We start from the raw sequence: 26,772 nt of genomic DNA on the forward strand, positions 1-26,772 counted from the left end.
CTAGGCAGAGGGAATAGTGGAGACCCCGAGGTCTGTTTCCACCAGAAATGTGAGAAGACTGCTGTGGCATGTGTGGAAAGTCAAGAGACTAACCAAGGATGAGAAGCCAGACCGCAGATGTTTGTGTTAGTTCCTGTCTGCAGGTCATGAGTGACTCCAAAGAGGAGCTCAAGCTGGGCAGCGGTGGCACACGCCTTTAATCCCAGCACAGAAGAGGCAGGTAGCCAGGACTACAGAGAGAAAGCCTCTCTCAAAAACAAGAAAGGGTGGGGAAAAAAAGAGTAACTCCTACTATTTTTTCCATGTGTGTAGGACCATCTACACATATGACAGCGCATATCGTGCAGGCAGAGGCCCGAGGTTAATATCGGTGAACTTCTTGATGGATCACTTTATTTTCTGACAGGGTCTCCTGCTGACTTTTAGCTAGTCTAGGTATCCAGCTGGCCCTGGAGATTGGCTGCCATCAGCCCTAGGTGCTGGGATCCGAACTCCATCCCTCAGTCTGCATAGCAAGCACTTTGTCCACTGACATCTCCTACATGTCCCAGGCAGTACTGGAATTTGCTGTGCATCCCAGGCTGACCTCAGACTCAGGCTCTCCTTGTGTTGGAGCCTCCAAAGTGATGAGATTATAGGCCCAGTGCAATGTGGGATTCAGCTCCACAATGTCCCAAACACACATAAAACTGCAGCTGGGTGAGCCTAAAGAGGACACACACAGTTGTAGGACGGTGTGATGCAGGATCAGACAGCAGATACAGTATCCAGAGGCCGTGTTCCTGAGGACTTGCTTTAGAGCTGAGAGCAGAAAGTGGGTATCTATAACCCGGACAGCACGTGCAAAGGCACTGAGGTTGGAGAAAGAAAAGGAGCATTGTGGAGCTTATTGGTTTCTCCTAGCCAAGGCATGGAAGATGCTCTTCCAGGTCAGACATGGTCACTCAGGCCTGTTATCCCAGTCCTTCAGAAGCAGAGGCAGGAGGATCAGGAGTTCAGTGTCATCCTCGGTTACTTGGTATTTTGAGGCCAGACTGAGATGTACCAGACTGTCTTAAAAAAAAAAAAGTCTTTTCCAGAGAGGGCTAATTGAACTGTGGTGGCTCATGCTGAGGCAAAGGGGTTTGTGAGTTCAGGCCAGCCTGGGCCACAGAACAGCACACACATGCACACACAAGGACAATACCATGTTAGCACACACAAGGACAATACCATGTGAACGTCTGGAACTCTAGAACTGTGCAGATCCTCAGAGCTCACTGGCCAAACATTCTAGCCCATTAGTGAGCACCAGTTTATCTCAAATAACTAAGGTAAGGGCCCAGCAAGGTGGCTCAGTAACTTACCAAGTCTGAAGACATGAATTCTGTGCCTTGGGCCAGATGGCCAGTTTCCTTCTGACCTCCATTTGTGCACTGTGGTGTGTGCACACTCCGTGGGGGAGATACGTATATGCAAACACACGTTTAGACTAAGTGGAGAGAGGGGGCTCCAGAACTGACCCAGCCTTCACACACGCCATCAGCTGTGTGGTTTATGCTTGTCCTCTCAGCAGTCAGACAGCGGAGGCAGGAGGCTGGAGAAGTAGCTGTGGTGAGGGATGCCTCTCACACAGGGCTCAGGGCCTAACAGCTGCTCTAGGCTGTCCGTGATTCCTGTTCCAGGGGTCCAATGGCTCTTCTGGCCTCCCTGGACAATTGTACTCAGGTGTGCATATGTGTAATCAAAAATAAATCTTTTAGCCAAGTGATGGTGGCGCGCACCTTTAATTCTAGCACTTGGAAGGCAGAGGCAGGCAGATCTCTATGAGTTCAAAACCAGCCTGGTCAACAGAGTGAGTTCCAGCACAGCCAGGCCTGCTTCACAGAGAAACTCTGTCTTGAAAAACAAAGCAAAACAAAAAAACAAAAAGTCTTTTTCACTGAGAAACAACAGGAAAAGATTTACTCAGTGTAGCCACATTGACATGATAATAACCTAATAGCCTTTTTTTTTTTTTTTTTTTTTTTTTTTTTGAGACAGGGTCTTGCTGTGCGGCCCTGGCTGGCCTGGAACTCTGTGTAGACCATGATGATTTTTTGCTCACACAGACCTGTTTGCCTCTGCTTTCCAGGTGTTGGGGTTAATTACCACCACACCAGACAAAAATAAATGTTTTAAAGGGCTGGAGAGATGCCTCAGCAGTTAAGAATACTTGTTGCTTTTACAAAGGATCTGGATGCAGTTCCCAGGATCCACGCGGTGGTTTACAACCGTCTTTAACTCCGGTCCCAGGGCATCTGATGACCTCTCCTGATATTGGGTATCAGGCATACACATCTTGCCCATACAAACATGTAGGCAAAACACTCACACATAAAAAGGTAAAAAGAGGGTTGGAGAGATGGCTCAGAGGCTGAGGCTAAGGCTGCTCTTCCAGAGGTCCTGAGTTCATTTCCCAGCAACCGCATGGTGGCTCACAGCCATCTGTGATGAGATCTTACGCCCCCTTCTGGTGTGCAGGCATACGTGCAGGCAGAACACTGTATACATAATAAATAAATCTATTTGAGAAAAAGGTGAGGCAGGAGGATTGCCATAAGTGTTACAACCGCAGACAGCCTCTGGGCTCATGAGAACAGAGTGGGGTTCTGAACCGAGCTGGACTAAAACAAGGTGTTCCTCTTGTATAGACAGTGATCATTGGCTCCTATATGATTGCACATGGCTTCTTCAGCGTCTACGGCATGTGTGTGGACACATTGTTCCTCTGTTTCTGTGAGTGACCCCTTTATCTCAGCCCAACAGGGGCCCTGACTCCCTTCTCCCCAATGGACAAGGAAATCCCTCCTCCCACGAAAGCACCACCATCATCCCAGAGTTCCCTGGGTCCTGGATATCCCTTCTACTAGGCCATGCATGCTTCTTCACCGTGCTCCAAGCTAACCATTCCTCACCCTCCTGTCCCGAGCTGGACCACTCTGCCCCTGGGTCTTTGGCTTTGAAATTTCTGGCTTTGTTGGGAATTAGAGCAGGTCCATGGCTGCCACTAACTCTGGTCTCCACATGTCTTTTCTCCCCCCACCCCCTTCTTCTCTCCCCACGCCTGCTGGCTTCTTCCCTGTTTTTCCTCTGTCCCTCTTTTCCACCCCCTCCTTTCCTGACCACCCCATTTTTCACCCCCTGCTGGTTCCTGGGGGCCCAGGTGAGGACCTTGAGAGGAATGACGGCTCTCAGGAGCGACCCTACTTCATGTCGCCCGAGCTGAGAGACATCCTTTTGAAGGGGAGTCCGCAGGAGGGCAAGCAGGAGGAAGTTGAGGAGGAATAGAGAGTGAGGGAGACTGGCAAGCGGGCCAGGGGGCCTCTGGAGACCGGGTTTGTGCATGTGATGGGGCTCCCCTGACTGGGAATGTGGGGCTCCTGTAGTCATTTCCTACCCCTCCTCTTTTCCAAGACTAGGAAGTCATTCTTCCACTGAGTCACACCCCCATCTTCCCACAGGGGGATTCTAGGCAGGGGCTCTACATCTGATCCAAGCCCCAGTACCTTGCTGGAGAATTCTAGGCAGTGGCTCTACCCTGGAACTCTGCCCCTCGCCTTGTTTACTTTCTCTTTGGGAGACAATGGCTCACTCAGCTGCCCAGGCTAGCCTTGAACTTACCTTAAAAGCAGGTCTTCAGCCTGGGCTTGTTGTCTCAGCTTCCTTGGGTAACCGGCCTTTGCTGCCACGCCCTGCTCCCCTGTGTGCTGCTTCCTAACCCCTGAGGCTTCTCTATGGCCCTCTGTTCCCTTCCCTGCTCCCCATCCCAACCCTGCCTGTTGGCTCCCTCTCACGTCGCCTGCTCTGGGGCTCTGTCCACAGTGGAGGATCTGGAGAGAAATGACGGTTCAGCTGAGAGGCCTTACTTCATGTCTTCCACCCTCAAGAAACTCTTGAATAAAACCAACAAGAAGGTAGCAGAATCCTAAAGACTTCTGCCTCCTGGCCCTCTCAGGAAGCTGTGATCCGGTGCTTGGGTCAGATTCCCCAGCTCATCGGGCTTGCCTAAAGTCACATCACTGCCTCTCTGCTACCCTCCCTGAATTCCCATTTCCAGGGACCTAGAGGATTTGGGGCATTCTTTCCTAGAGATGGGACAGAATGGGTGCCTCCCGTTCTCACTGGCTCAGAGGGCGCCAATACGGTGAAGTGACTTGAAGTCGAGGATGTCTGCAGCAAGCTTCTTTGTACTTCCTGTGCCCCTTCCAGCCGAGAGGGAAAGCTGGATGAAAGCCCCTGTAGGTGGGCTCAATGAACCCCAGATCCAAGCTTCCCCTACCTGCTCCTGCTGGGACAGAATTGGATCTCCATGACTGATTCAGCCCAAGGGCTGACAAATGCATTTCTCATTCTTACCACGTTTTAATCTAGACGTACAGTAAGGGGTCTATCTGCTTTTATTCCATCAGGCTCCACAGCTGGATGGAGCCACCGAGTGCCTTCATTTGTAACCCCACCTCTAGCCTGGAGGTGGCTGGGGTCACAGGAAGGAAGAGTGTGCACCCAGAACTGAAGGACGCTTCCTGATAAAGAGACAGTGTGGGGGAGGGGGCTGATGCCCGGAGCGAGAGTGGTGGTAGGAGGTGGGGCTCTGTGTGGCCTCCAGAGTGGCTGCCTGAGGGCGTCTTAGTGGAAAACTTGAGGTTCCTGTTCACGCCGGGAGATGAGTGAGGAGACAGGGCTGCTGCCCCGCCCCTTTCTCTGCCAGGAACCACACTGCTGTCTTTGTGAGAGAGAAGAAACTTGAGTCCACCCAAGGGATGGTTTCCGGGGATGAGGTGGGTGTGTTCTGTGTTCTGAGCTAACTAGGCCTACCTTGTTCTTTCACTCGACACTAGAATCTTCTTGCCAAACTTCTCAAACTTGGGAGCCAGTTGACTGACCCTCCACTTTGTCTTTGCCCAGACCCTCCCTCACCCCTACTTTGCCTATCAGTAAGTACCAGGATGGTGGAAGCAGCCTGGGTCCCTCGGTTTCCTGTGCCTGCCTGTGTGCCATCACTGGCCCTTCCTCCTGTACGCCCAGCCCTGTGCTTACATAATTGCATTCCAACCATTTAATAAAGTGCCTCTTGTACAGATCCTGACCTGGCATATGTGTGGTGGGAATGTGGGAAGCTGCTAGGAGCAAGGGCTTCCGATGCTCTCTGGGCATCTCTGAGCTATGGCAGTTTGCTCAAAGGGAAGAGGAGGGATCAGAACCCAGCCTTGAGCTCACCTCCAAAGCCACCTCTGCAGCTTCTGTTGGGTCTCCTATTCACCCCTAATGAACAAAAGATTTCGATTAGGAACTGATCCAAAGAGCCCAGAAACAGCCTCTTGCTTCCCACCTCCTCCTCCCTTAGTAACTACCCTGCACACAGTCATCTTGCCCCTGTACCTGATGTCTCACAATCAAGGAGAGCTGCTCTTATTTTTAATTTGTGAATGTATGCCATGTGTATGCAGTTGCAGTTGCTCCTGGTGGCCAGAAGAGGGTGCTGGAACCCCTGGAGTGGGTCAGGAACCATGTGTGGGTGCTCCTCTGCAAGAGCAAGATGCATTTATTGTTTAGATTTCTTGTATGCATTTGGGTATTTTGTCTCCAAGTATGTCTGCACTATATGTGTGCCTCCTTAGTCTTGAAGACCAGAAGAGGGTTTTGGGTCCTCTGGAGTTATAGACAGTTGTGAGCCCAAAAAAGGCGCTGGGTTGGTTGGTTTGTTTTTCAAGCTGCAAGCTGAGAGAGGTGGGGGAGCTGGGGAGGTGGCTCAGCTCTTAGAGCACTGGCCGCTCTTCCAAAGGACCTGGGTTCAACGCCCAGTACCCAAATGGCTCCTACACATCTAAGATAATTTTAAAAAAACAAACAACAAAAAACCAACCCCTAAACAAAATTACAGGGGCTGCAGAGATGGCTCAGGGGTTATGGGTACATTCGGCTCTCACAAAGGACCTGGTTTGGCGCCTAGCATCTTCATCAGGTAACTCACACCCTCCTATAACTTCGTCTCCAAGGACACTGGCACCACTGGGCTTCATGGACACCTGAATTCACACGCAGATACAAGCACAGTGATTGTAAGAAATAATAGCTATTTTTAAAGTATTTTTAATAAAAAAAAACTATGTATGTGGGTGTTTTGTCTACGTATGATGGATGTGTAACAAGGGCATAGTTGTTGCCTGCAGAGGCCAGAAGAGAGCATCATATCCCCTGGAATGGAGTTACTGATAGCCATGGGCTGCTTAGAACTGAACCAAGGTCCTCTGTAAGAACAGCCAGAGTTCTTAAGCAATGAACCATCTCTCTAGCGCCTTATATTTACTCTTTTTGTTGATGTTGTTGTTGTTTTGCTGTTGTTTATTTGTTTGTTTTGGTTTGGTTTTTCAAGACAAGGTTTCTCTGTGTATCCTTGTCTTTCCTGGAACTTGCTCTGTAGACCAGCCTAGCCTCAAACTCACAGAAATCTGCCTGCCTCCGCCTCTGGAGTGCTGGGATTAAAGGAGTGAGCCACCACCACCCAGCTACATTTATTCCTTTAGTGTGTGAATGTGCCAGTGTGTGTGTGTTTGGTGGGGGAGGTCCCAGAGGTGGAACTCAGATCCCCAGGTTCAGCAGCAAGTGCCTTCAGCAGCTAAGGCAGCTTTGCTTCATTCAGCTTGGCTGTCTTTGGGTCCTCTGGCTGCCAGACTGCAGTACTGCTGCCCCCTGGTGTCTGATTTTGATACAGTTTCTAGCCAATTTTTTGGCTCCTGGAAAATTTCAGTCTGTCTACTGCGGCCATCATCTGCCTCTGTCTCCTTTTCAGTACAAAGTATGGTTTTGAACAAGACCTCTGCACATGCCAGGCAAATGACTTTCCACTCAGTCATATCTTCAGCCCTATTTTTCTTTTCTTTCTTTTCTTTTCCTTTCCTTTCTTTTCTTTTCTTTTCTTTTGGATACAGTGTCTCATGAAGCCCAGGATGGCTTCTGACTCAGTATGTAGCTGAAGATAACCATCTGATGCTCCTGCTTCTGTCACCTCAGCAGTGGGACAGCAAGCAGGCCTGTGACACCACGCTGCATTTACATGATGCTGGGGTTAAAATAGGGCTCTGTGTATACTGGACCAGTTCTCTGCCAACTGAGTACATCACCAGCCCTCCTTTTTTATTTCTTTAATTTAAAATTTAATTTTATTATTTTGTAAGTTTTTTAAAGATTTGTTTGTTTGTTTGTTTGTTTATTATTCAGTGTTCCGCCTGCATGTGTTCTGCCAGAAGAGGGCACCAAATCTCATTATACATGGTTTGGAAGAACAGGCAAAGCTCTTAACCATTGAGCCATCTCTCCAGCCCCAAGGTTTTATATTTAAAATTACATAGCAGGGCAGTGGTGGCGCACGCCTTTAATCCCAGCACTCAGGAGGCAGAGGCAGGCAGATCTCTGTGAGTTTGAGGCTAGCCTGGTCTACAATAGCTAGTTCCAGGATAGGCTCCAAAGCTACAGAGAAACCCTGTCTTGAAACCCCCCTCAAAATTATGTATGCATTTGTGTATACAGAGGTCATAAGGGGGTGTATGATGCCCTGGAGCTGGGGTTACAGGTGATTGGGAGCCAACTGATGTGGGTGCTTGGAACTAATCAGAGGTCCTCTGCAGAAGCAGACCTCATTCACAAGCACTGAGCCATCACTCCAGTATACCCCACCCCCAATTTTTTAAAAAATATTTGTTTATTTATTTATTTATTATGTATACAATATTCTGTCTTTGTGTATGCCTGCAGGCCAGAAGAGGGCACCAGACCTCATTACAGATGGTTGTGAGCCACCATGTAGTTGCTGGGAATTGAACTCAAGACCTTTGGAAGAGCAGGCAATGCTCTTAACCTCTGAGCCATCTCTCCAGCCCTCCTACCCACAATTTTAAAAACATTTTGAGACATGTAAACCAGGCTGGCCTCAGACTCACACAAATCTACCTGCCTCTGCCTCCTGAACCCTAAGTTAAAGGTGTGTACCAATATCCCAGACCTTTAATTATTTTTTTATAGCCAAGGTGGCCTGAAATTTACTAGGTAGCCCAGATTGGCCTTGAATTTACAATCGTAGTTTAGGCTCCTGGTGGATAAGTACAGGCACACTCCATCACATCTGGCTTTAGATACAATTTCTAAGAATGGCTGTGGGAGCTAATGATATGGCTCAGGGTTAGGAGCACTCCCTGCTCTTGCAGAGTACCCAGGTTTGGTTCTCAGCACCTACACGGCAGCTCACAATCACCAATAACTCCAGCTGCAGGGCATCCGATGCCTTCTCCCACATTCCTCTGGAACCAGGTAGGTACATGGTGCACATACATACATACATACATATATATATATATATATATATATCAGAATATAATATATCAATCATAGAATATAATATATAAATACAAATATTTAAAACAATGGCTCGAGGAAAAGTGAAACAATGGCTGAAGCTGTCATTCAGTTGGTTCATGCTTGCCTAGCAAGAACGGGTTTCATCCCAGCATACCAGGCTACGTGTAGAAACCATGTCTCAAGCAAACAAACAAACAAACAGAGTGTTTGCTGCTTTTACAGAGGACCCAAGTTAGGTTTCCAGCACCCAAATATTTGGACCTCCAGTTTAGAGGCCTGACACCCTTTCCTGGCATCCAGGAGATCAGCATGTTTGTGATGCAACACAGCACAGGTGCAGTTTGGATTTTTTATTCTTTTGATATTTTTGTTTCTCTATGTATCCCTGACTATCCTGGAACTCATTCTGTAGACCTAGCTTTTGTAGACCAGGCTGGTCTTGAACTCACAGAGATCTGATGCCTCTGCCTCTCACACTGGGAGACGTGACACTGTCTTAAGCGCATAAACAGAGGGAAGGAGACACTAGCAGACCAGAGGCCCAGGTTTGAGTCCATCTTCATCACTGAAAAGAGAAACAGTAAGGTCATTAGGTCACTTGCCATTATTTAGTGGTAAGGAGATGCTGGGCGTGAGGAAGAAAGCTCCAGCAATCATCTAGTCGTCTGGGAAACGCAGGTGGCTTGGAAGAAGGAATGCTAGAAGGACTGCATGTCTCTTGTGTGTGCCCAGGTCACAACAAGCAGAATGCCCAGGAGCAGGCTGGGTGTGGCGCTGGGGGCAATGGTTAGAATCAGAGAGCCATTCATATGAAAATTCTAAGGTGAGCTGCAGAGATGGCTCAGAGGTCAAGAGCACTGACTGCTCTTCCAGAGGTCCTGAGTTCAATTACCAGCAACCACATGGTGGCTCTAACCCTCTTCTGGCCGGCAGGCATAAATGCAGACAGAACACTGTATACACAATAAATAAATAAAATATGAAAACTTAAAAAAAAGAAAAGAAAATTCTAAGGTGTCTACTCTCTGGCTCCTTTTCTCAGATGTGAGGATGGAAGCCAAGGGCTCCCTTAGATTAACAGCTTTGGCATTTGTGACTCTGCTGCGGGAAGAGACTTCAGCTAGGCGGTGGTAGTCACACCTTTAATCCCAGCACTAGGGAGGATTCTCTATGTAGGCCAACCTGGTCTGCAGACTAGTTTCAGGGCAGCCAAAACTACACAGGAAAACGCTATCTTTAAACAAACAAAGAAAGAAACTTCAGGACTACTTGGTTTATGATGAAGGCAACTTGGAGAGTTTTATCAGAAAGTTTTTAGTTTTATCTAATTTTTAATTTTTTTCTAGGCAAGGTTTCTCTGTGTAGTCCTGGCTATCCTGGAACTCACTCTATAGAACAGGTTGGACTTGAAAACAGAATCCATCCCTCTTCTACATACAAGAAACATATCTCAACCTCAAAGACAGACACCATCTCAGAGTAAAAGGTTGGGAAAAAATATACCAATCAAATGGACCTAAGAAACAAGTGGGTATAGCTATTCTAATATCTTCTCAGCACCTCATGGAACCTTCTCAAAAATTGACCACATACTCGGTAACAAAACAAACCTCAACAAATACAAAAAAAATGGAATAACCCAATGTACCTTATCAGATCACCATGTTTTAAAACTAGAAGTCAACATCAATACCAAATCCATAAAATCCACAAACACATGGAAATTAAACAATGCTCACCTGAATCATCAATGGGTCAAGAAATAAATAAAGAAAGAAATAAAGGAAGAAATAAAGGGGGAAATTAAAGACTTCCTAAAATTCAATGACCACACAACGTACCCAAATTTATGGGACACAATGAAAGCAGTGTTAAGAGGCAAGTTCATAGCACTAAATGCCTACATAAAGAAGCTGGAAAAATCCCACACTAGTGAATTAACAGAACATTTGAAAATTTTAGAACAAAAAGAAGCAAACTCACCTAAGAGAACTAGGCTGCAGTAAATAATCAAATTGAGAGCTGAAATCAACAAAATAGAAACAACGAAAACAACACAAAGAATCAATGAGACAAAGAGTTGGTTCTTCAAGAAAATCAAGCCGGGGGGGGGGGGGGGCTGGAGAGATGGCTCAGTGGTTAAGAGCGCTGCCTGCTCTTCCAAAGGTCCTGAGTTCAATTCCCAGCAACCACATGGTGGCTCACAACCATCTGTAATGGGGTCTGGTGCCCTCTTCTGGTCTGCAGGCACACGCACAGACAGAATATTGTATACATAATAAATAAATAAATATTTAAAAAAAAAAGATTGGGAGGACCTTGGTCTTAGCATAGAGTGGGGAACCCTGATGGCTCCTTGGCCTTGAGAGGGAGGGAGGGGAGGTATGGGTGGAGGGGAGGGGAGGGAAGGGGGGAGAAGGAGGGGAGGGAAGGGGGAGGAGGAGGGGAGGGGGGGAGGAGGAGGGAAGGAGATGGAAATTTTTAAATATAAAAAAAATAAACCATGAGGAAAAAAAAAGCAAAAAAAAAAAAAAGAAAAAAGAAAGAAAATCAAGCCGGGCGGGTGGTGGCTCACGCCTTTAATCCCAGCACTCGGGAGGCAGAGGCAGGCGGATCTCTGAATTTGAGGCCAGCCTGGTCTACAAGAGCTAGTTCCAGGACAGGCTCTAGAAACTACAGGGAAACCCTGTCTCGAAAAAAACCAAAAAAGAAAAAAAAGAAAATCAACAAAATAGACAAACCTTTACCCAAACTAACCAAAAGGCAGAGAGAGAATATCCAAATTAACAAAATCAGAAATGAAAAGGGGGACATAACAATGGACACAGAGGAAATACAGAGAATCATCAGGTCATATTTTGAAAACCTGTACTCCACAAAATTGGAAAACTTAAAGAAAATGGACAACTTTCTGGATAAATATCACTTACCAAAATTAAATCAAGATCAGATAAGCAAATTAAACAGACCTATAACTGCTAAAGAAATAGAAACAGTCATCGAAAGTCTCTGAACCAAAAAAAGCCCAGGACCAGATGATTGCAGCTCAGAATTCTACAAAACTTTTTTTTTTCCTGGTTTTCAAGACGGTTTCTCTGTGGCTTTGGAGCCTATCCTGGAACTAGCTCTGTTGACCAGGCTGGCCTCGAACTCACAGAGATCTGCCAGCCTCTGCCTCCTGAGTGCTGGGATTAAAGGCGTGTGCCACCACTGCCTGGTTCTACAAAACTTTCAAAGAAGAACTAATACCAATACTCCTCAAATTATTCCACACAATAGAAACAGAGGGAACATTGCCAAACTCTTTTTGTGAGGCTACAATTACACTGTTACCCAAACCACAGAAAGATAATACTAAGAAAGAGAATTACACTCATGAACATTGATACAAAAATGCTAAATAAAATACTAGCAAATTGAATCAAAGAACACATCAGAACCATCATCCACCCTGATCAAGTCGGCTTCACACAGATGCAGGGATGGTTCAACATATGAAAATCTGTCAATGTAATCCACCATATAAACAAGCTGAAGGGGCTGGAGAGATGGCTCAGAGGTTAAGAGCATTGCCTGCTCTTCTAAAGGTCCTGAGTTCAATTCCCAGCAACCACATGGTGGCTCACAACCATCTGTAATGGGCTCTGGTGCCCTCTTCTGGTCTGCAAGCATACAGACAGACAGATGTAGTGATGAGGTGTGGGCAGGCCTGCTTTTCTTCCCGGCCGGCTCCCACACGGCTAGCTTTACACCCGAAATAACAACACACAAACTATATTCATTTAAACACTGCCTGGCCCATTATTTTCATCCTCTTTCTGACATCTTGACCTACCCATATCTAATAATCTGTGTAACACCACGAGTGGTGTCTTACCGGGAAATATTTAGCATGTCTGACCTGGCGGCTGGCTTCATCGCATTTGTCTCAGAGGAGAGGCACTGCAGTCTGGCTCAGAGAGGAGAGGTGGGGCAACTGTCTGAGTCATCTACCTCACTTCCTTTTTCCTGTTCTGTCTACTCCACCTATCTAAATTTTGCCCTATAAAAAAGCCAAGGCAGTTTGTTTATTAGCCAATGAGAATCCTCCATCAGACAGAATATTGTATACATAATAAATAAATAAATATATAAATAAATATTAAAAAAACAAGCTGAAAAATAAAAACCACGTGATCATCTCATTAGATGCCAAAAAAGCATTTGACAAAATACAACATCCCTTCATGATAAAGGTCTTGGAGAGAACAAGGATACAGGGAACATACCTAAACATAATTAAGGCAATATACAGCAAGCTATCAGCCAACATCAAACTAAATGGAGAGAAACTCCCAGCAATTCCACTGAAATCAGGAAAAAGACAGTGTTGTCTATTCTCTCCATATCTAGTCAATATAGTTCTTAAGGCCCTAGCTAGAGCAATAAGACACCAAAGGGAGATAGATCAAGGGGATACAAATTAGGAAAGAAGTCAAACTCTCACTGTTTGCTGATGATATGATAGTTTACATAAGCTATCCCAAAAATTCTACCAAGGAACTTCTACAACTCATAAACACTTTCAGCAATGTAGCAGGATACAAGATTAACTCAAAAAAAAATCAGTAGCCCTCCTGTACACAGATGATAAAAGGCCTGGGGAAGAAATCAGAGAACCAACACCCTTCACAATAGGCACAAATAGCATAAAATATCTCAGAGTAATTCTAACCAAACAAGTGGAAGACTTGTATGACAAGAACTTTAAATTTTTGAAGAAAGAAATTGAAGAAGACACCAGAAAGTAGAAAGACCCCCCATGCTCTTGTGTAGGCAGAATTAACATAGTAAAAATGGCATTCTTACCAAAAGCAATCTACAGATTCAACGCAATGCCCATCAAAATCCCAGCAAAATTCTTCAAAGACCTCGAAAGAATGGTACTCAACTTCATTTGGAGAAGAAAAAAAAAGAAAAAAAAAAACAAGGATAGCCAAAACAATCCTGTACAATAAAAAAACTCTTGAGGCATCACACAATCCCTGACTTCAAACTCTACTACAGAGCTACAGTATTGAAAACAGCCTGGTATTGGCATAAGGACAGGAGGACCAATGAAACCGAATAGAAAGACCTGGATATCAATCCACACATCTACAAACACCTGATCTTTGATAAAGAAGCAAAAAATATCAAATGGAAAAAAGAAAGCATATTTAACAAGTGGTGCTGGCATAACTGGATATCAACATGCAGAAGAATGAAAATAGATTCATATCTATCACCATGCACAAAACTCAAATCCAAATGGATCAAAGACCTCAACATAAAGCCAGCCACACTGAACCTTATAGAAGAGAAAGTGGGATGTACACTTCAATGCATTGGCACAGGGAACCACTTTCTAAATATAACCCAGCAGCACAGACACTGAGAGAAACAATTAATAAATGGGACCTCCTGAAACTGAAAAGCTTCTGTAAAGCAAAGGACACGGTCAACAAGACAAAACAACAGCCTACAGAATGGGAAAAGATCTCACTAACCCCACATCAGACAGAGGTCTGACCTCCAAAATATACAAAGAACTCAAGAAATTGGACACCAAGAGATCACATAATCACATAAAAAAATGGAGTACAGACCTAAACAGAGAACTCTGAACAGAGGAATCTAAAATGGCTGAAAGACACTTAAGGAAATGTTCAACATCCTTAGTCATCAGAGAAATGCAAATCAAAACAACTCTGAGATTCCATCTTACACCTGTAAGAATGGCCAAGATTAAAAACACTGATGACAACTTATGCTGGAGAGGCTGTGGGGAAAAGGGAACACTCCTGCATTGCTGGTGGGAATGCAAGTTGGTGCAGCCCCTTTGGATGTCAGTGTGGTGATTTCTCAGAAAATTAGAAAACAACCTTCCTCAAGACCCAGTAATACCACTTTTGGGTATATATCCAAAGGATGCTCACTCGTGCCACAAGGACATGTTCTCAACTATGTTCATAGCTTTGTTTGTCATAGCCAGAACCTGGAAGCAACCTAAATGCCCCTCGATCGAAGAATGGATAAGAAAAATGTGGTACATTTACACAATGGAGTACTACACAGCAGAAAAAATAACGACAGCTTGAATTTTGCAGGAAAATGGATGGAGCTAGAAAACATTATTTTGAGTGAGGTAACCCAGACACAGAAAAACAATTATCACATGTACTCACTCATAGGTGGTTTTTAAACATAAAGCAAAGAAAGCCAGCCTACAAACCACAATCCCAGAGAACTTAGACTAAAATGTGGACACTAAGAGAGACTTACATAGATCTACATGGGAAGTAGAAAGTAGAAAAAGACAAGATCTTCTGAGTAAATTGGGGGCATGGGGACCTTGGGGGAAGATTGAAGAGGAAGGGGAGAGGCAGGAAGGGGAACAGAGAAAAATGTAGAGCTCAATAAATATCAATAAAATAAAAAGTACCCAAAACGAAAAGAAAAAGAAAGAAAGTCAAAGGTGCTGGAGAACCGCGGTCTGCAATGTGGAAGCGCTGAAAGTTTGTGGAGCAGCACTGGTTGCCAGAGGGCCCATGCCATAAGTCATACTTGGCAAATAGGCAATACAAGCAGTTGTCAGTGTGCATCATGTAGCACAGTTGGTCACAGAAAGAAGTTACTCCTAGATGAAATTTTAAGGCTTACATGGCAGCAGGAAGGTCTAGCCTCTCTGATGGACTGAACCCTAAACAGTCATACAAAAGCATATTTGTTGAGAGTTACATAAAGCATTGTCTCATACCAAGGGCCATAAGCTAATTCTCATGTCTTGCTAAAGGAGAGCATCTTATGCCCCCATGACTCTTGTCCTTTAGTACGTATCATTTGCAATATACAATAATACAAGTTGTGACCGAAGTCGTGAGATGGCTGCAATACCCTTCAGCAAAAACAGTCATTGTCTCCCACAAGGATTCTTCAAGCTCAAAATACTTTTTAAAAATAGTTTTTCAGCCAGGTGGTGGCGGTGCACACCTTTAATCCCAGCACTCGGGACACAGAGGCAGGCAGATCTCTGTGAGTTCGAGGCCAGCCTGGTCTACAGAACAAGTTCCAGGACAGGCTTCAAAACACTGAAAAACCCTGTCTCAAACAAACAAAACAGCCGGGCGGTGGTGGCGCACGCCTTTAATCCCAGCACTCGGGAGGCAGAGGCAGGCGGATCTCTGTGAGTTCGAGGCCAGCCTGGTCTACAAGAGCTAGTTCCAGGCCAGGCTCTAAAAAAGCTGCAGAGAAACCCTGTCTCAAAAAAAAAATCAAACAAACAAAACAAAACAAAACACCTAGCTGTTCGTTCTAATGCCATCTACCCTGGACACAACTGTTAAATTCCTACAAGCAGTACTTTAAGTAAATCACTAAATAATCAATATACCAGTATCTACTAATCTGACTTTTCTACCTTCTTCTATTGTTCTCTTGCTTCATGTCCATGGCACCTTACGAGCTATGCTGAAGAAATGTGTTGGTGCTCCTGCCCTAGACTGCATACATTCTGCTCCTGGGGTAGGGACTGCATTCTTTCTGCTCCTGGGGTAAGGACTGCATTCTGCTCCTGGGGTAGACTGCATTTTGCTCCTGGGGTAGGGACTGCATTCTGCTCCTGGGGTAGGGACTGCATTCTGCTCCTGGGGTAGGGACTGCATTCTGCTCCTGGGGTAGGGACTGCATTCTGCTCCTGGGGTGGGGACTGCATTCTGCTCCTGGGGTAGGGACTGCATTCTGTTTCTCTGGCTCTCTTTTCTACCTCTAGCCTTAATCCTCTTAAATAACTTTTGGCATTTTTCTCATACTGTTCCTAACTGGTTAGCATAAAAACAGAATTTCTCCTTTGGAGTTGATGGTGGTGGTGGTTCACACCTTTAATCCCAGCACTTGGGAGACAGAGGCATATGGATCTCTGTGAGTTCGAGGCCAGCTTGGTCTACAAAGCATGTATGATTACAGCCAGGACTGTCTTGAAAAGTTGAAAAAACAAAACAATTCCCCCAGTATTTCTCATTAAAAACTTTGGCTATGCCCCCTTTCCAGTGGTCTATACTTACTTTCTTATTTATCTATCTATCTATCTATCTATCTATCTATCTATCTATCTATCTATCTATTTTGGTTTTTTGAAACAGGATTTCGCTGTAGTTTTAGAACCTGTCCTGGAATTAGCTCCTGTAGACCAGGCTGACCTCAGACTCACAGAGATCTGCCTGCCTCTGCTTCCTAAGTGCTGGGATTAAAGGTATGTGCCACCACCGCCTGGTAATTTTTATTTTATTTTATTTTGTGACTAGTATTAAGATAAGACTAATAGTTCCCCCAAAATCGTTCTTTTTGTCTTCTGGCCACTTGTCCACAGTCCACAGGCTGTCACTAGCTGGGACTATCTCCAAAAGTCTGCTGTGCTGTTGTGGGCAGTTCCATCTATCACAGCAGGATGACATCCTGGGATGAGCACCACAGGAAGGAGATAAGAAAGAATCCCTGTGCGGCCAGTTGGTTATCATGGTAGGTTTCTAGGAAATGGAGTTGCCGTGAGACAAAATTACTCTCCAGACTACTCCATGTGTCAGGGACTACCTGGATTCACATCTGGAGGACCATAGGGGATATCAGGAGGCACAGCAGGAGCTGAGCTGTCATCCCCCTGCCGAGGTTATTTTGATGGTCAGTTTCAGAGGCTAATCTTGGCTCCCTCTTGTGGCCGGCTGATTTCTGACTTGAGCTCACAGCAGCCTTGGCATGGACGTGGTGAAGCCACAACTTGATGTCTGCAAGGTTAAGAGCTGAGGAGTGGGCAGTTTTTGTGCAGTGTCATCTAAATCTTTCAAGAGCCACTAGATGCGGGTGTGCTCATACTCTTGGAGGTCCCCCGAGTCCTTTGGGAAGTAGTTCATGGAGGTGGGGGCCAAGCACAATCTCATAATGTAACCTAGACAGTACAAGTGACAGGATTCTGACCAAGGGAGATCTGTTTCTTGGCAATGTTGGGCTGGTGCTGTTTGTTTTTTGATTTTTTTTCAAGACAGGGTTTCTCTGTGTAGCCCTGGCTGTTCTGAAACACACTACATAGAGCAGACTGTCCTGGAACTCACAGAGATCTGCCTGCCTCTGCCTCCGGAGTGCTGCAACCAAGGGCGTGCCAGCACCATCTGGCTCAGTGTTGTTTTTAAAGTCCTATTTATTCTTTCAACTTGGCATGAAGATGAAAGGTGGATACCATGTGTGCAAGTTCCAAACACCACAACCAGTAAGCATCAATACTCTCTGATAATGGAATGTCAGTCAAGTTCGAGGACAGGCTCCAAAAGTTACACAGAAAAACCCTGTCTCGAAAACAAACAAACAACAACAAAAACCCAAACTTTGTTGGGAAAAACCTGGAAAATCACAGTATTCCTGATAGAGAATTTACACGCCTTTAATCCCAGCACTTGGGTGGCAGAGGCAGGTGGAACTCTGTGAGTTCGAGGCCAGCCTGGCCTACCAAATGAGTTCCAGGATAGGCTCCAAAGTTACAGAGAAACTCTAACAAATAAACAAACAAAATAATATCTGCCCAGAGAGGCTGAGAATGTGGCTCAGAAATTAAAAGCACTTGCTGCTCTTGCAAAGTTTGATTCTCAGCACCCACATAAAGGCTCACAACCAACTGTAACTCCAGTTACAGAAGATTCAACACCCTCTTCTGACCTCATAGGGCACCAGGGATGCACAGCCATTCATGCAGTCAAAATAACCATACACATTAAAAATAAGCCTCAGGGGCTGAGCGATGGTGATGCACGCCTTTAATCCTAGCACTCGGGAGGCAGAGGCTGGCGGATCTCTGTGAGTTCGAGACCAGCCTGGTCTACAAGAGCTAGTTCCAGGACAGGCTCCAAAGCCACAGAGAAACCCTGTCTCGAAAAACCAAAAAAAGCCTCAGGAAAGCCTTACTAGCTACCACTTGGTGGCGCTGTCAGAACAGGCATGTCATTTTAGACAAACCGTGGTTCCCTTCTGTGTCAGAAGCATCTTAGGTGTGTCTGGTTAAGATCTCAAACCACGTATAAATTGGCTTATTTATAAATTTTCCATCAATTTCAGCCTTTGGGTGAGACAGATATCTAAAAACTGAGTTAAAACAAAACCTGACACCAACTCATGTTAACTATTATTTATTGGTATGATGGCAAAATAAATTCCTGTAGATACACAACGGATATGGAGAAGGGGCAGGGTGTTTTGAGAGTTTTGTTCTTTCATATCCTGTCTGGAGTTTGACTTTTTTTGTGTTTGGTACTGGGGTCGGACCCAGGGCCTCCTTATGCTAAATAAGCACCCAACACCGAGGTAGTTTATTAACCCTCAGTAGCATGATGCCATGGCCTTGTCTGTAATCCAGCTACTTTAAAGTGGAGGCAGAATCGTCAAATTCAAAGTCAGCCTAGGCATCACGGCAAAACTGCTTATCTTACATATACAAAAATGAGGGCCGGTGAGATGGCTCAGTAGCTAGACGGTAGCTGATGAGACCCGGGTCAGTGCGAAAACCCTGCGCACGAGCAAGTTTTTCAGTCCGGTTTCCGTCAACGTACTGAGGCGGACCGGAGAAACGTGGGGCGTGCGCACGCGTAAGGACCTGGCGCAGTCAGAGGGCCCACCCTTACTCCATTGCGTCACGTGATAACGGTCGCTCGGAAAAACCGCCACTGGGAAACAAAACAAAACATATGCGTCTCATCAGGTGATACAGGTCTACCAATAGGGACAATGAGACAAGAAACAACAACAAAAAAGTCCCTGTCACATGACAGAAGCGGGGCCAGCCATTGTCATGTGACTCAGCAAACCCACGAGACGAGGCCAAGCAGTGACGTCACGTACCCAGGCGCAGCCCCTGTGCCAACGTCACGTGATATGGCCCCGCCCCCTCGAGCACATTCCGTCCCACCGCCCACTGGGGGCTGGGCCTAGGTCGGTCGCCCACGTGATGCGGGGGCGGGGCCCCGACAGTCACGTGGCCTCGCACCTCCCCGGCGCGCGCCCGCCTGCCGCTCGCCCCCGGCTCCTCCTCCTCTTCTCGCCATTGCAGTTGGGACTGGAGCAGCCCCGGGGAAAACCGCGTGGCCTTTTTTTTTTTTTTTTGAGGGGGCTGTGAAGACTGGTGACCAAGAGGGCGGCGGCGGCTGAGGTCGAGGGACCGGAACGCCGACAAGGTAAACGGCAATGTGGCGTCTCCCGCCTCCGCCCCTCCCCCCGTCCGTTCTCCCACTTGTCAACGCTGGCTGGTTGAGGGGACGCTAGTGACAGGGCAGTTGCCATCCTGCCGAGCCTCTCCTCTGCTCGGATCTTTCTCCCCTCGGCGTCTCGCTCCTTCCTCCTCCTCCGGCCTCGCTCCCGCGCTTGGCCGTTACTCTCCCCCATTGTGCCGAGGAAACAAAATGGCGGCGGGAGTGCCCCTGTGCGCGCGCATCCGTGCTCCCCCTTCGTGGCCCCCTCGGCCAGGGCCTGGGCGCCGTTCTCTGTGGGTGCGCAAGCACTGTGATATCCCCCGCTTCCCGGGCCGCTTACTTTGTCCTAGGCCGAGCTTTTGTCTGTTGCTTCGACCCTGCGCACGCGCGCACGTGTTGGAGCACACACCCCCTCACATCCCGGGCATCCCGGCGGGCGCAGAAGGGTCGATCCCCCTCCTTTACCCTCGTTCTCTCTTTGTTAAGCTACATCTCTGGCTTCCAGGAGCCTGCCAGGTCAGCCCAGTTCCCAAGGCGGGAAACATATATCTTCTTTGTCCTGAGCACGGTCCTCTCCTTAGACGGTCGTTGAGGAAAGCATTTATGGATTCATCGGGTCCTTAAAGCCTAGGTCTGTATAGGTTTCCTCCAGTTCGAGACCCAAACTTGAGACTGAGTTTCCCCTTCTTTGAGTCCAGGTGGTTTTCATTGATCATGTTTCCCAGGTTGTTCAGGCTCTGCCTCCAATCCCCAAAACGATGATGTGGTGTTGCTGATCTGGAAGATTAGCATGTTTGAAGTCTTTCGAACGTGCGTGCTTTAGATTTTCTTTATTAAAGTAGTTGAATGATGGGAATTCACCCTAGGTTATTCCACAATTCGGATAAGCTATTAGGAGTGTATAACGGTCTGTTTGGTTCCCCCGTTATGTACCTCAACTGGGGAAGAGTAAGCAAGCCATCTCTTAGTAAAATTGCTGGTAAGTTGCTACTTAGGATACATGGTGCATCAGCAAGGAGGCCTCAGCTTCTGTGATATGCTTCTCTGTTGGGATTTGAGTATTCTGAATGTGTCTTTTTGGTTCAAAATTCTGTTCTATTTGAAATGTTCCCTATGATGATGTGTCCACAGGAAAAGGAGTGGTGCTTTTCAAAGTTAGGGTTCATGTTTAGGACTTCCCTGGTGTCTTCCCACAGGTCTTTGTGGTGGAGACCCATTGTGGATTGACACTGCTGTTTGAGTGTGGCCTTCTGCCTGGGGTAGATACTGCAATTATCCAGCCTGTGAGTGACGTGTGGGGAACCAGAGCCTCCTTTACAGCCGCAAAGGAGAATGGGCACTGGCAGGTGCTACTGCTCTTGTTTGTCCGGTAGAGCTGAGGGTCTTTGCCCTTTAGCTTGCATTGTGGGTAGCTCCTGGTCCCTGGGGTTTGTGAATGCAGGCCCTGGGTATTGGCTGGAAGTCTGCAATCCAGATTGGAGGCTGCTGATTGGTGCAAGACCAGCCTTTGCTGCACTGGGTGCTCTATCGCTTTCTATCTGCTGCGAGTTTGGACCAGTCTGGGGATCCCCTCCTTATGGAGCTGAAAAGCGCCTGATTGTTTCAGCTTTTCTGATGGATACCTGTAAGCAAAAGTTCCTTTGGCTCCTTTTAGTACTGTTTTCTCGACTTGTGTCACTGTGAATAAACTATGCTTTACATATTTCGTTCAAATTCTTTTGGTCTCAAAGTCCTACAAGAGTACTTGTAAGACTTTTTTCCTCCCCCCCCCCCCCCACTTCATTTCTTTTTCTGATACAGGGTTTCTCTGTGTATCCCTGGCTGTCCTGGAACTTGCCCTGTAGACCAGGCTGGTCTTGAATCAGAGATCACCTGTCTCTACCTCCTGAAAGCTGGGGTTGAAGGCATGTGCCACTGCCGCCTAGCTTTTCTTTCTTTTTTGAAGTATTGTCTCACTGTGTATCCCAGGCTGGGCTTGAACTTGGAATCCTTCTGCCTCAACCTTCTGAGGGCTGGGATTATATTTGTGTGTCGCCACACCAGGCTTCCCGACCCCCCACAGAATTTTGCTCTATGGAGAAGGCATCTAGTTATGGTCAGGATCTGTTGTGGGAGTAAGGTGTAGATGTGAGTTAGACGAGTCTTTGGACAAGGCCCCACTGAGTGACCTCTTAACCCTTGGAGATCTGCCTTTCTCTGCTTCTTGAGTGCTGGGATCAACGGTTTGCAACACATCTGACCAGAAGTTCTTCTCTGGGCTCAGATAGCATTCCTCGGCTTTCACCCCACCTAGATGGAGTCTCACATTGAAGTCCAGACTGGTTGCAAAGTGCCTTAACCTGAGTACTGGGATTGCAGGCTGTGCGGAATGTCCTTTTTTAGTTCCTTATTACTTTTCTTGTTGGGGAGAGTGATTCTTATCCTCAAGAAATGTAGATTTCTCTTTCTTTCTGTTGCCTGTGCTGCTACTTTTTTGGTTTTTTTGAGACAAGGTTTCTCTGTGGAGCCCTAGTTGTCCTGGAATTTACTCTGTAGAGCAGGCTGGCCTGGAACTACATAGAATCACCTGCCTCTGCCTCCCTAGTGCTAGGTTAAAGGCGTGAACCACCACAGCCCATCTAACACACTGCTGCTACTTTTTTATTATAAGCTGTATATTTATTTGCTTAGAGTCAGGATCTGCTACATATTGTCAGTTCTTTGATTACTTGAGCTATTCTGTATCAATATGTGTGGCCCATGAACTTGTAACGCCCCCACCCCCCAACCCGCCTTTTCCTATGTAGTCATGTGTTAGCCAGCTTAGCCTAGCTTCAGCTCCTGGTTTAGACTTTACAGTGGTGGGGCTGCCATCCTGCAGGTGAGTGAGTGTTGCTTTTAACAAAATCTCAGTTGCTCAATTTTACCAATAAAGACTTGGGAGAAAGACACTGGAGTGAAAAGCCTGCTAGCTCAAGAGAGGCAGAGAAAGTACCCGACCCTCCTCAACCAGTGTCCCAGAAGCCCCTTTCTTCTCCCATGCATTCTTAAACCAAACTCCTCAAACTGAATGTCCTTCCCGTCTACTTCGTGTGCGTCCCCCATCCATCCTCCTGACTCAGTCTTACTCTCTATGGTTTTTCCTTAATATTCCGGTTTACTCCCTATCAACTGGCTGCTTGCTCTGCCTCTTTATTTAATCCTGTTCACAATATTCAAGCAGAAAGCACTTGGATTAAAGGTGTGTGATAAGGCTGAGCCATACCACAAGCAGAAACAGTTTTTTCCAGTAGATAATGCAGTCTCAGGGTTCACACTACAATCAAATATCGTGCAACATTTTCCCCTTTTGTTCTAAATAAAAAGGAAAGGTTTGAACTCTAACACAATAAAACTATTTACAATGTCTAGCTTGGTTATATTTGACAGTTTTAGAATTTTTTTTTTAATTTTGATGTTCTGTAAAACTTTCGTGTCAGTCTCATGAACTCAGCAATTTGAATATCCTGAGCAGTTTGTAGTCCGAAGCTGATCTTTGGGCAGTGGTTGTCAGTTTAGTGGCAATCCTGGCTAGATAGAGCACAACAGTCAATCCAAAGTGTCCATTGATTGCACAGAACTTGGCAGCATAAGAGGCATGGAGCAGGTTGCCTAGTGGTTAGCATTACCATACTCTAGGTAGATTTGTCATTGCAGGGCCCATCATCTTGAATACCTCAAAGGTTACTGTTAGAAATGGTCACAGTTTATCGTAGAAAACTACAACATTTTTAGCAGATCTCTGAAAGGTTTGAGGATTACAATCTAGTAAGTACATCTGAGGTACATAAACTTGTTTCCTAGTTACCTGCTTCAGACTCAAACCTGAAAACATGTACAGGAAACTAGATGAGGCTTATTTCTAGATTAGTCAGTATTCTGTATGACCATTTGTATTCCAATGGAAAGTTTATATGCATATGATCTTACAGGTTTTGAGACCATGTATACCTTAAGAAGTTTAAGAGAATCAAATGAAAACAAAAAGATTATGATGAGATTAGTGCCTGCTGGGAATTGAACTCAGGACCTCTGGAAGAGCAACCAGTGCTCTTAACCTCTGAGCCATCTTTCCAGACCCCACCATCTTTAGTTTTTAATTGAACTGGTACTACATAAAGACCATTTGCCACTTATGTCTATAGAGGGCAGCAACTATAAACATTTGGGAATCTGCCATAAACTGGCCAGCCACATGGTGGGAAGAAAAAAGAGAGTGACTTTCCTAGTGACTGTCCTGCCCCCACCCTCCCATGGTTATCTGAAGGGAAGGTCATCTGTCAGGAAGGGTTAGCTATCCAAGCAAGATGGTGCAATGGGTGTCAGCGTTAGCTAGTCTGCGACTACGAGCCAGAATTTCAGGACAGTTAGCTGGAGGTGGGTGATACTATTTGTCCATTTTACCCTTTTTTGGGGATATTTTCTCTTGATGATCTTGATGATCCTTTTTCTACAGATGTTTCACTTGTTCAATTGTCTTTGGATTTTTTAGTTGGATGCAAAACCCCGCCTCAACTCTAACTCTGGATGAGGGGGGAGTCCTTTTCCATCAGGTTATATCTATCCTAGAGCAGAATGATTTTTGGCAACAGAAAAAGTATTATCTTTCATTTAAGAAAATTCTTTTGAAATTTTGAAACTAAATATCCCTTAGTATGTGTGTATAAATATACCTATATTCCTCTTTATAAATTCAAAGTTTAATTATGTTTATTTTTAGATCACAAAGGACTTTCATTTTGAATTTCAACCTGCCTTTTTCAAGTGGCTTTTTAATTCCTGGCTATGGATTCCTTGTAGCAGTTATTCTTCTAGGGTTGTGCTAGTTTAATTTGCTTCTCCATTTCCCCTTAGTTTTTAGTGTGAGGGGCAAACTTTCAAGTTTTTTAAAATCTGTAATCTATCATTCTTGCTGATTTATTCTGAATTTTTTTCCCTGTCAAAATTTAATACCCTAGCCGGGCAGTGGTGACACACACCTTTAATCCTAGCAGTCGGGAGGCAGAGGAAGGTGGATCTCTGTGAGTTTGAGACCAGCCTAGTTTACAAGAGCTGGTTCCAGGCTAGGCTCCAAAGCTACAGAGAAACCCTGTCTCAAACAATAAAAAAATTAATATCCTATAGTTTTATTAAACATGATGCCAATTTGTCCACTATTTCATTATTTTCAGATGTTTTATTTGTCTTGCCTCTATGAGCTACATAAAATTTGCTGTCTTTCTCAGTTTTGCCCTTTCCATTCATGCCTCCCATGACCAGATATATTTGCCATTTATCTGCCATTTAGTGGTTTTCCATTTTGATGTTCATATAATTAACTATACCATTGTACATGGCACCATAAATTGGAACAAGTAGATATTTTCCTTTTGCTTTCCTAGTTGTTTGTCTTATAGCCAATAGTGCCGTGCTAATTTTTGTGGATCCTTTCTCAATATTGGACATTCCATTCTTCTGTCTATTGACTGCTCTTTCCAGTTTTGGTTCAATCAGTTGTTGATGAACTATCAGCCATGGGTTAGCATTGATCCCCACAGTTCAATAGGTGCCTCTCTTGAGGGGACAGGTGAGCAGTTTAGGGTGGAAGATTATGGGCAACTGAGCTATTTCCTCAGGGTGGGAAGGCACAGACCCCTTTGCTTACCACATCCTGATCACAAAGAAATTTAGATAGGTACCAGTTCCACTACAATACCTTTCTTTCCATGGCTAAGCCTGTGAAAGACTCTGCCTTTGAATGGATTCAATCCATCATTGTAAGGGGAACTCTTATGACCATAGGGTGGTTGGCAATGACTGAGTGAATATAGCTTTCTCCGTGTCTAATAAAATGTTCACTTTTTTTTCTTTTTTACTTCTTTTTTTGGGGCGGGGGCGTCGAGATAGGGCTTCTCTGTGTAACAATCCTGGCTGCTGACTGTCCTGGAACTCAATTTGTAGACCAGGCTGGCCTAACTCAACTGAGATCCGCCTACCTCTGCCACCCAGGTGGTGGGATTAAAAGCTTACGCCACCACTGCCCAGGTCAGATTTGATTTTCAAAGAGAGAATATTTATTCTTCATATATGAAAAGCGTTTACAATAGAAGCCAACAGCAAGTGTTAGTGGATTCCTTTTTGCTTTGTGAAGAGTCCCCAGTTTCCAATTCACCAATAAACATATCCAGAATTAGGGTATTCTCTGATTCAGTATTGGTCAGGGTTGCATATCTGGAGAAGAGTTTACCGGCAGTCACAAAAGCTGCTCTTTGTTCCTGTCCCCATTGGAAATTAGCTGCCTTTCTAGAAACCCTGAAGAGGGTTTTTATAATAATCTGTAAGTATGGTATGTGATTTCTCTAGTGTGTAAATACCCGAATTAGGAGCTATATCTGAGCTTTGTACCTGGTTGGTGTCATTAAAAGTGTGTGCTACCACCACCTTATTCGCTGTAAACTCTAGAATATAGAGAACAACTAATTTATAGAGATCCATCTGTGTCTGCTGGGATTAAAGGGCTACCAAAGCCATGCTCCAATATTTTATTTTAGTTCCAAATCACTCCAGGCTTCGAGATTTAGAAAACAAGTTTGAACTATAGTAATCCTTTGAATTTACTTAAAACATCTTAAATCTCTTAACTGTGTTTTTAATACCAAACAACAAAAATATCCATTAAGAAGAAAACTCCAAAGCTGATTTCCAGATGATGTGGGCCAGTCTGACATCCTAAAATGGATTTAAAGACGGTTTAAGGGCCCTGCGGTGGTGGTGACACTTGGCTTTAATCCCAGCACTTGGGAGGCAGAAGCAGGTGGATTTCTGTGCCTTTGAGGCCAGCCTGATCTGTAGAGCTAGTTCTAGGACAGCTAGCGCTGTTACACAGAGAAACCCTGTCTCTAAAAACACACACAAAAAAAGGTTTTAGATAACCCATTTTTTGTTCAAGTCAGTAAGGCAAGTGTGCCTTTATAAATTATTGTTTGAAAATACTAATTTTTATTTTTTCTTTGTTTTTGGTTTTTCAAGGCAGGGTTTCTCTGTAGCTTTGGAGCCTTTAGCTCTTCTAGACCAGGCTGGCTTTGAACTCAAAGAGATCTGCCCGCCTTTGCTCCCCTGCTGGGATTAAAGGAATTAAACCACCACCGCCTGGTTTAAT

The 26,772-nt window shown here is 45.4% G+C and overlaps 2 protein-coding genes across 9 annotated transcripts in view; both read left to right on the forward strand.

The window, feature by feature from the left end:
* Slc44a2 (solute carrier family 44 member 2) overlaps positions 1–5,102 on the forward strand; it is a 32,937-nt gene extending 27,835 nt beyond the window's left edge. For 2 of the 3 annotated variants that reach the window (XM_038323300.1, XM_038323299.1), the window contains exons 21-23: positions 2,673–2,757; positions 3,185–3,356; positions 3,844–5,102. In XM_038323300.1, the coding sequence (XP_038179228.1) occupies positions 2,673–2,757; positions 3,185–3,309 (210 nt within the window). In that variant the 3' untranslated portion in view covers positions 3,310–3,356; positions 3,844–5,102. The remainder of the gene's footprint in view (positions 1–2,672; positions 2,758–3,184; positions 3,357–3,843) is intronic. The other variant, XM_038323301.1, reaches the window with a different exon arrangement.
* Positions 5,103–19,514: 14,412 nt separating this feature from the next.
* The window catches only part of Ilf3 (interleukin enhancer binding factor 3), a 38,476-nt gene continuing 31,218 nt past the window's right edge, over positions 19,515–26,772 (forward strand). For all 6 annotated transcript variants that reach the window (XM_038323013.1, XM_038323014.1, XM_038323015.1 and 3 more), the window contains exon 1: positions 19,515–19,601. The gene's annotated coding sequence lies outside the window, so the exon portion shown is untranslated. The remainder of the gene's footprint in view (positions 19,602–26,772) is intronic.

The sequence above is a fragment of the Arvicola amphibius genome, chromosome 3, assembly GCF_903992535.2.
Source record: "Arvicola amphibius chromosome 3, mArvAmp1.2, whole genome shotgun sequence".
NCBI lineage: Eukaryota > Metazoa > Chordata > Mammalia > Rodentia > Cricetidae > Arvicola > Arvicola amphibius.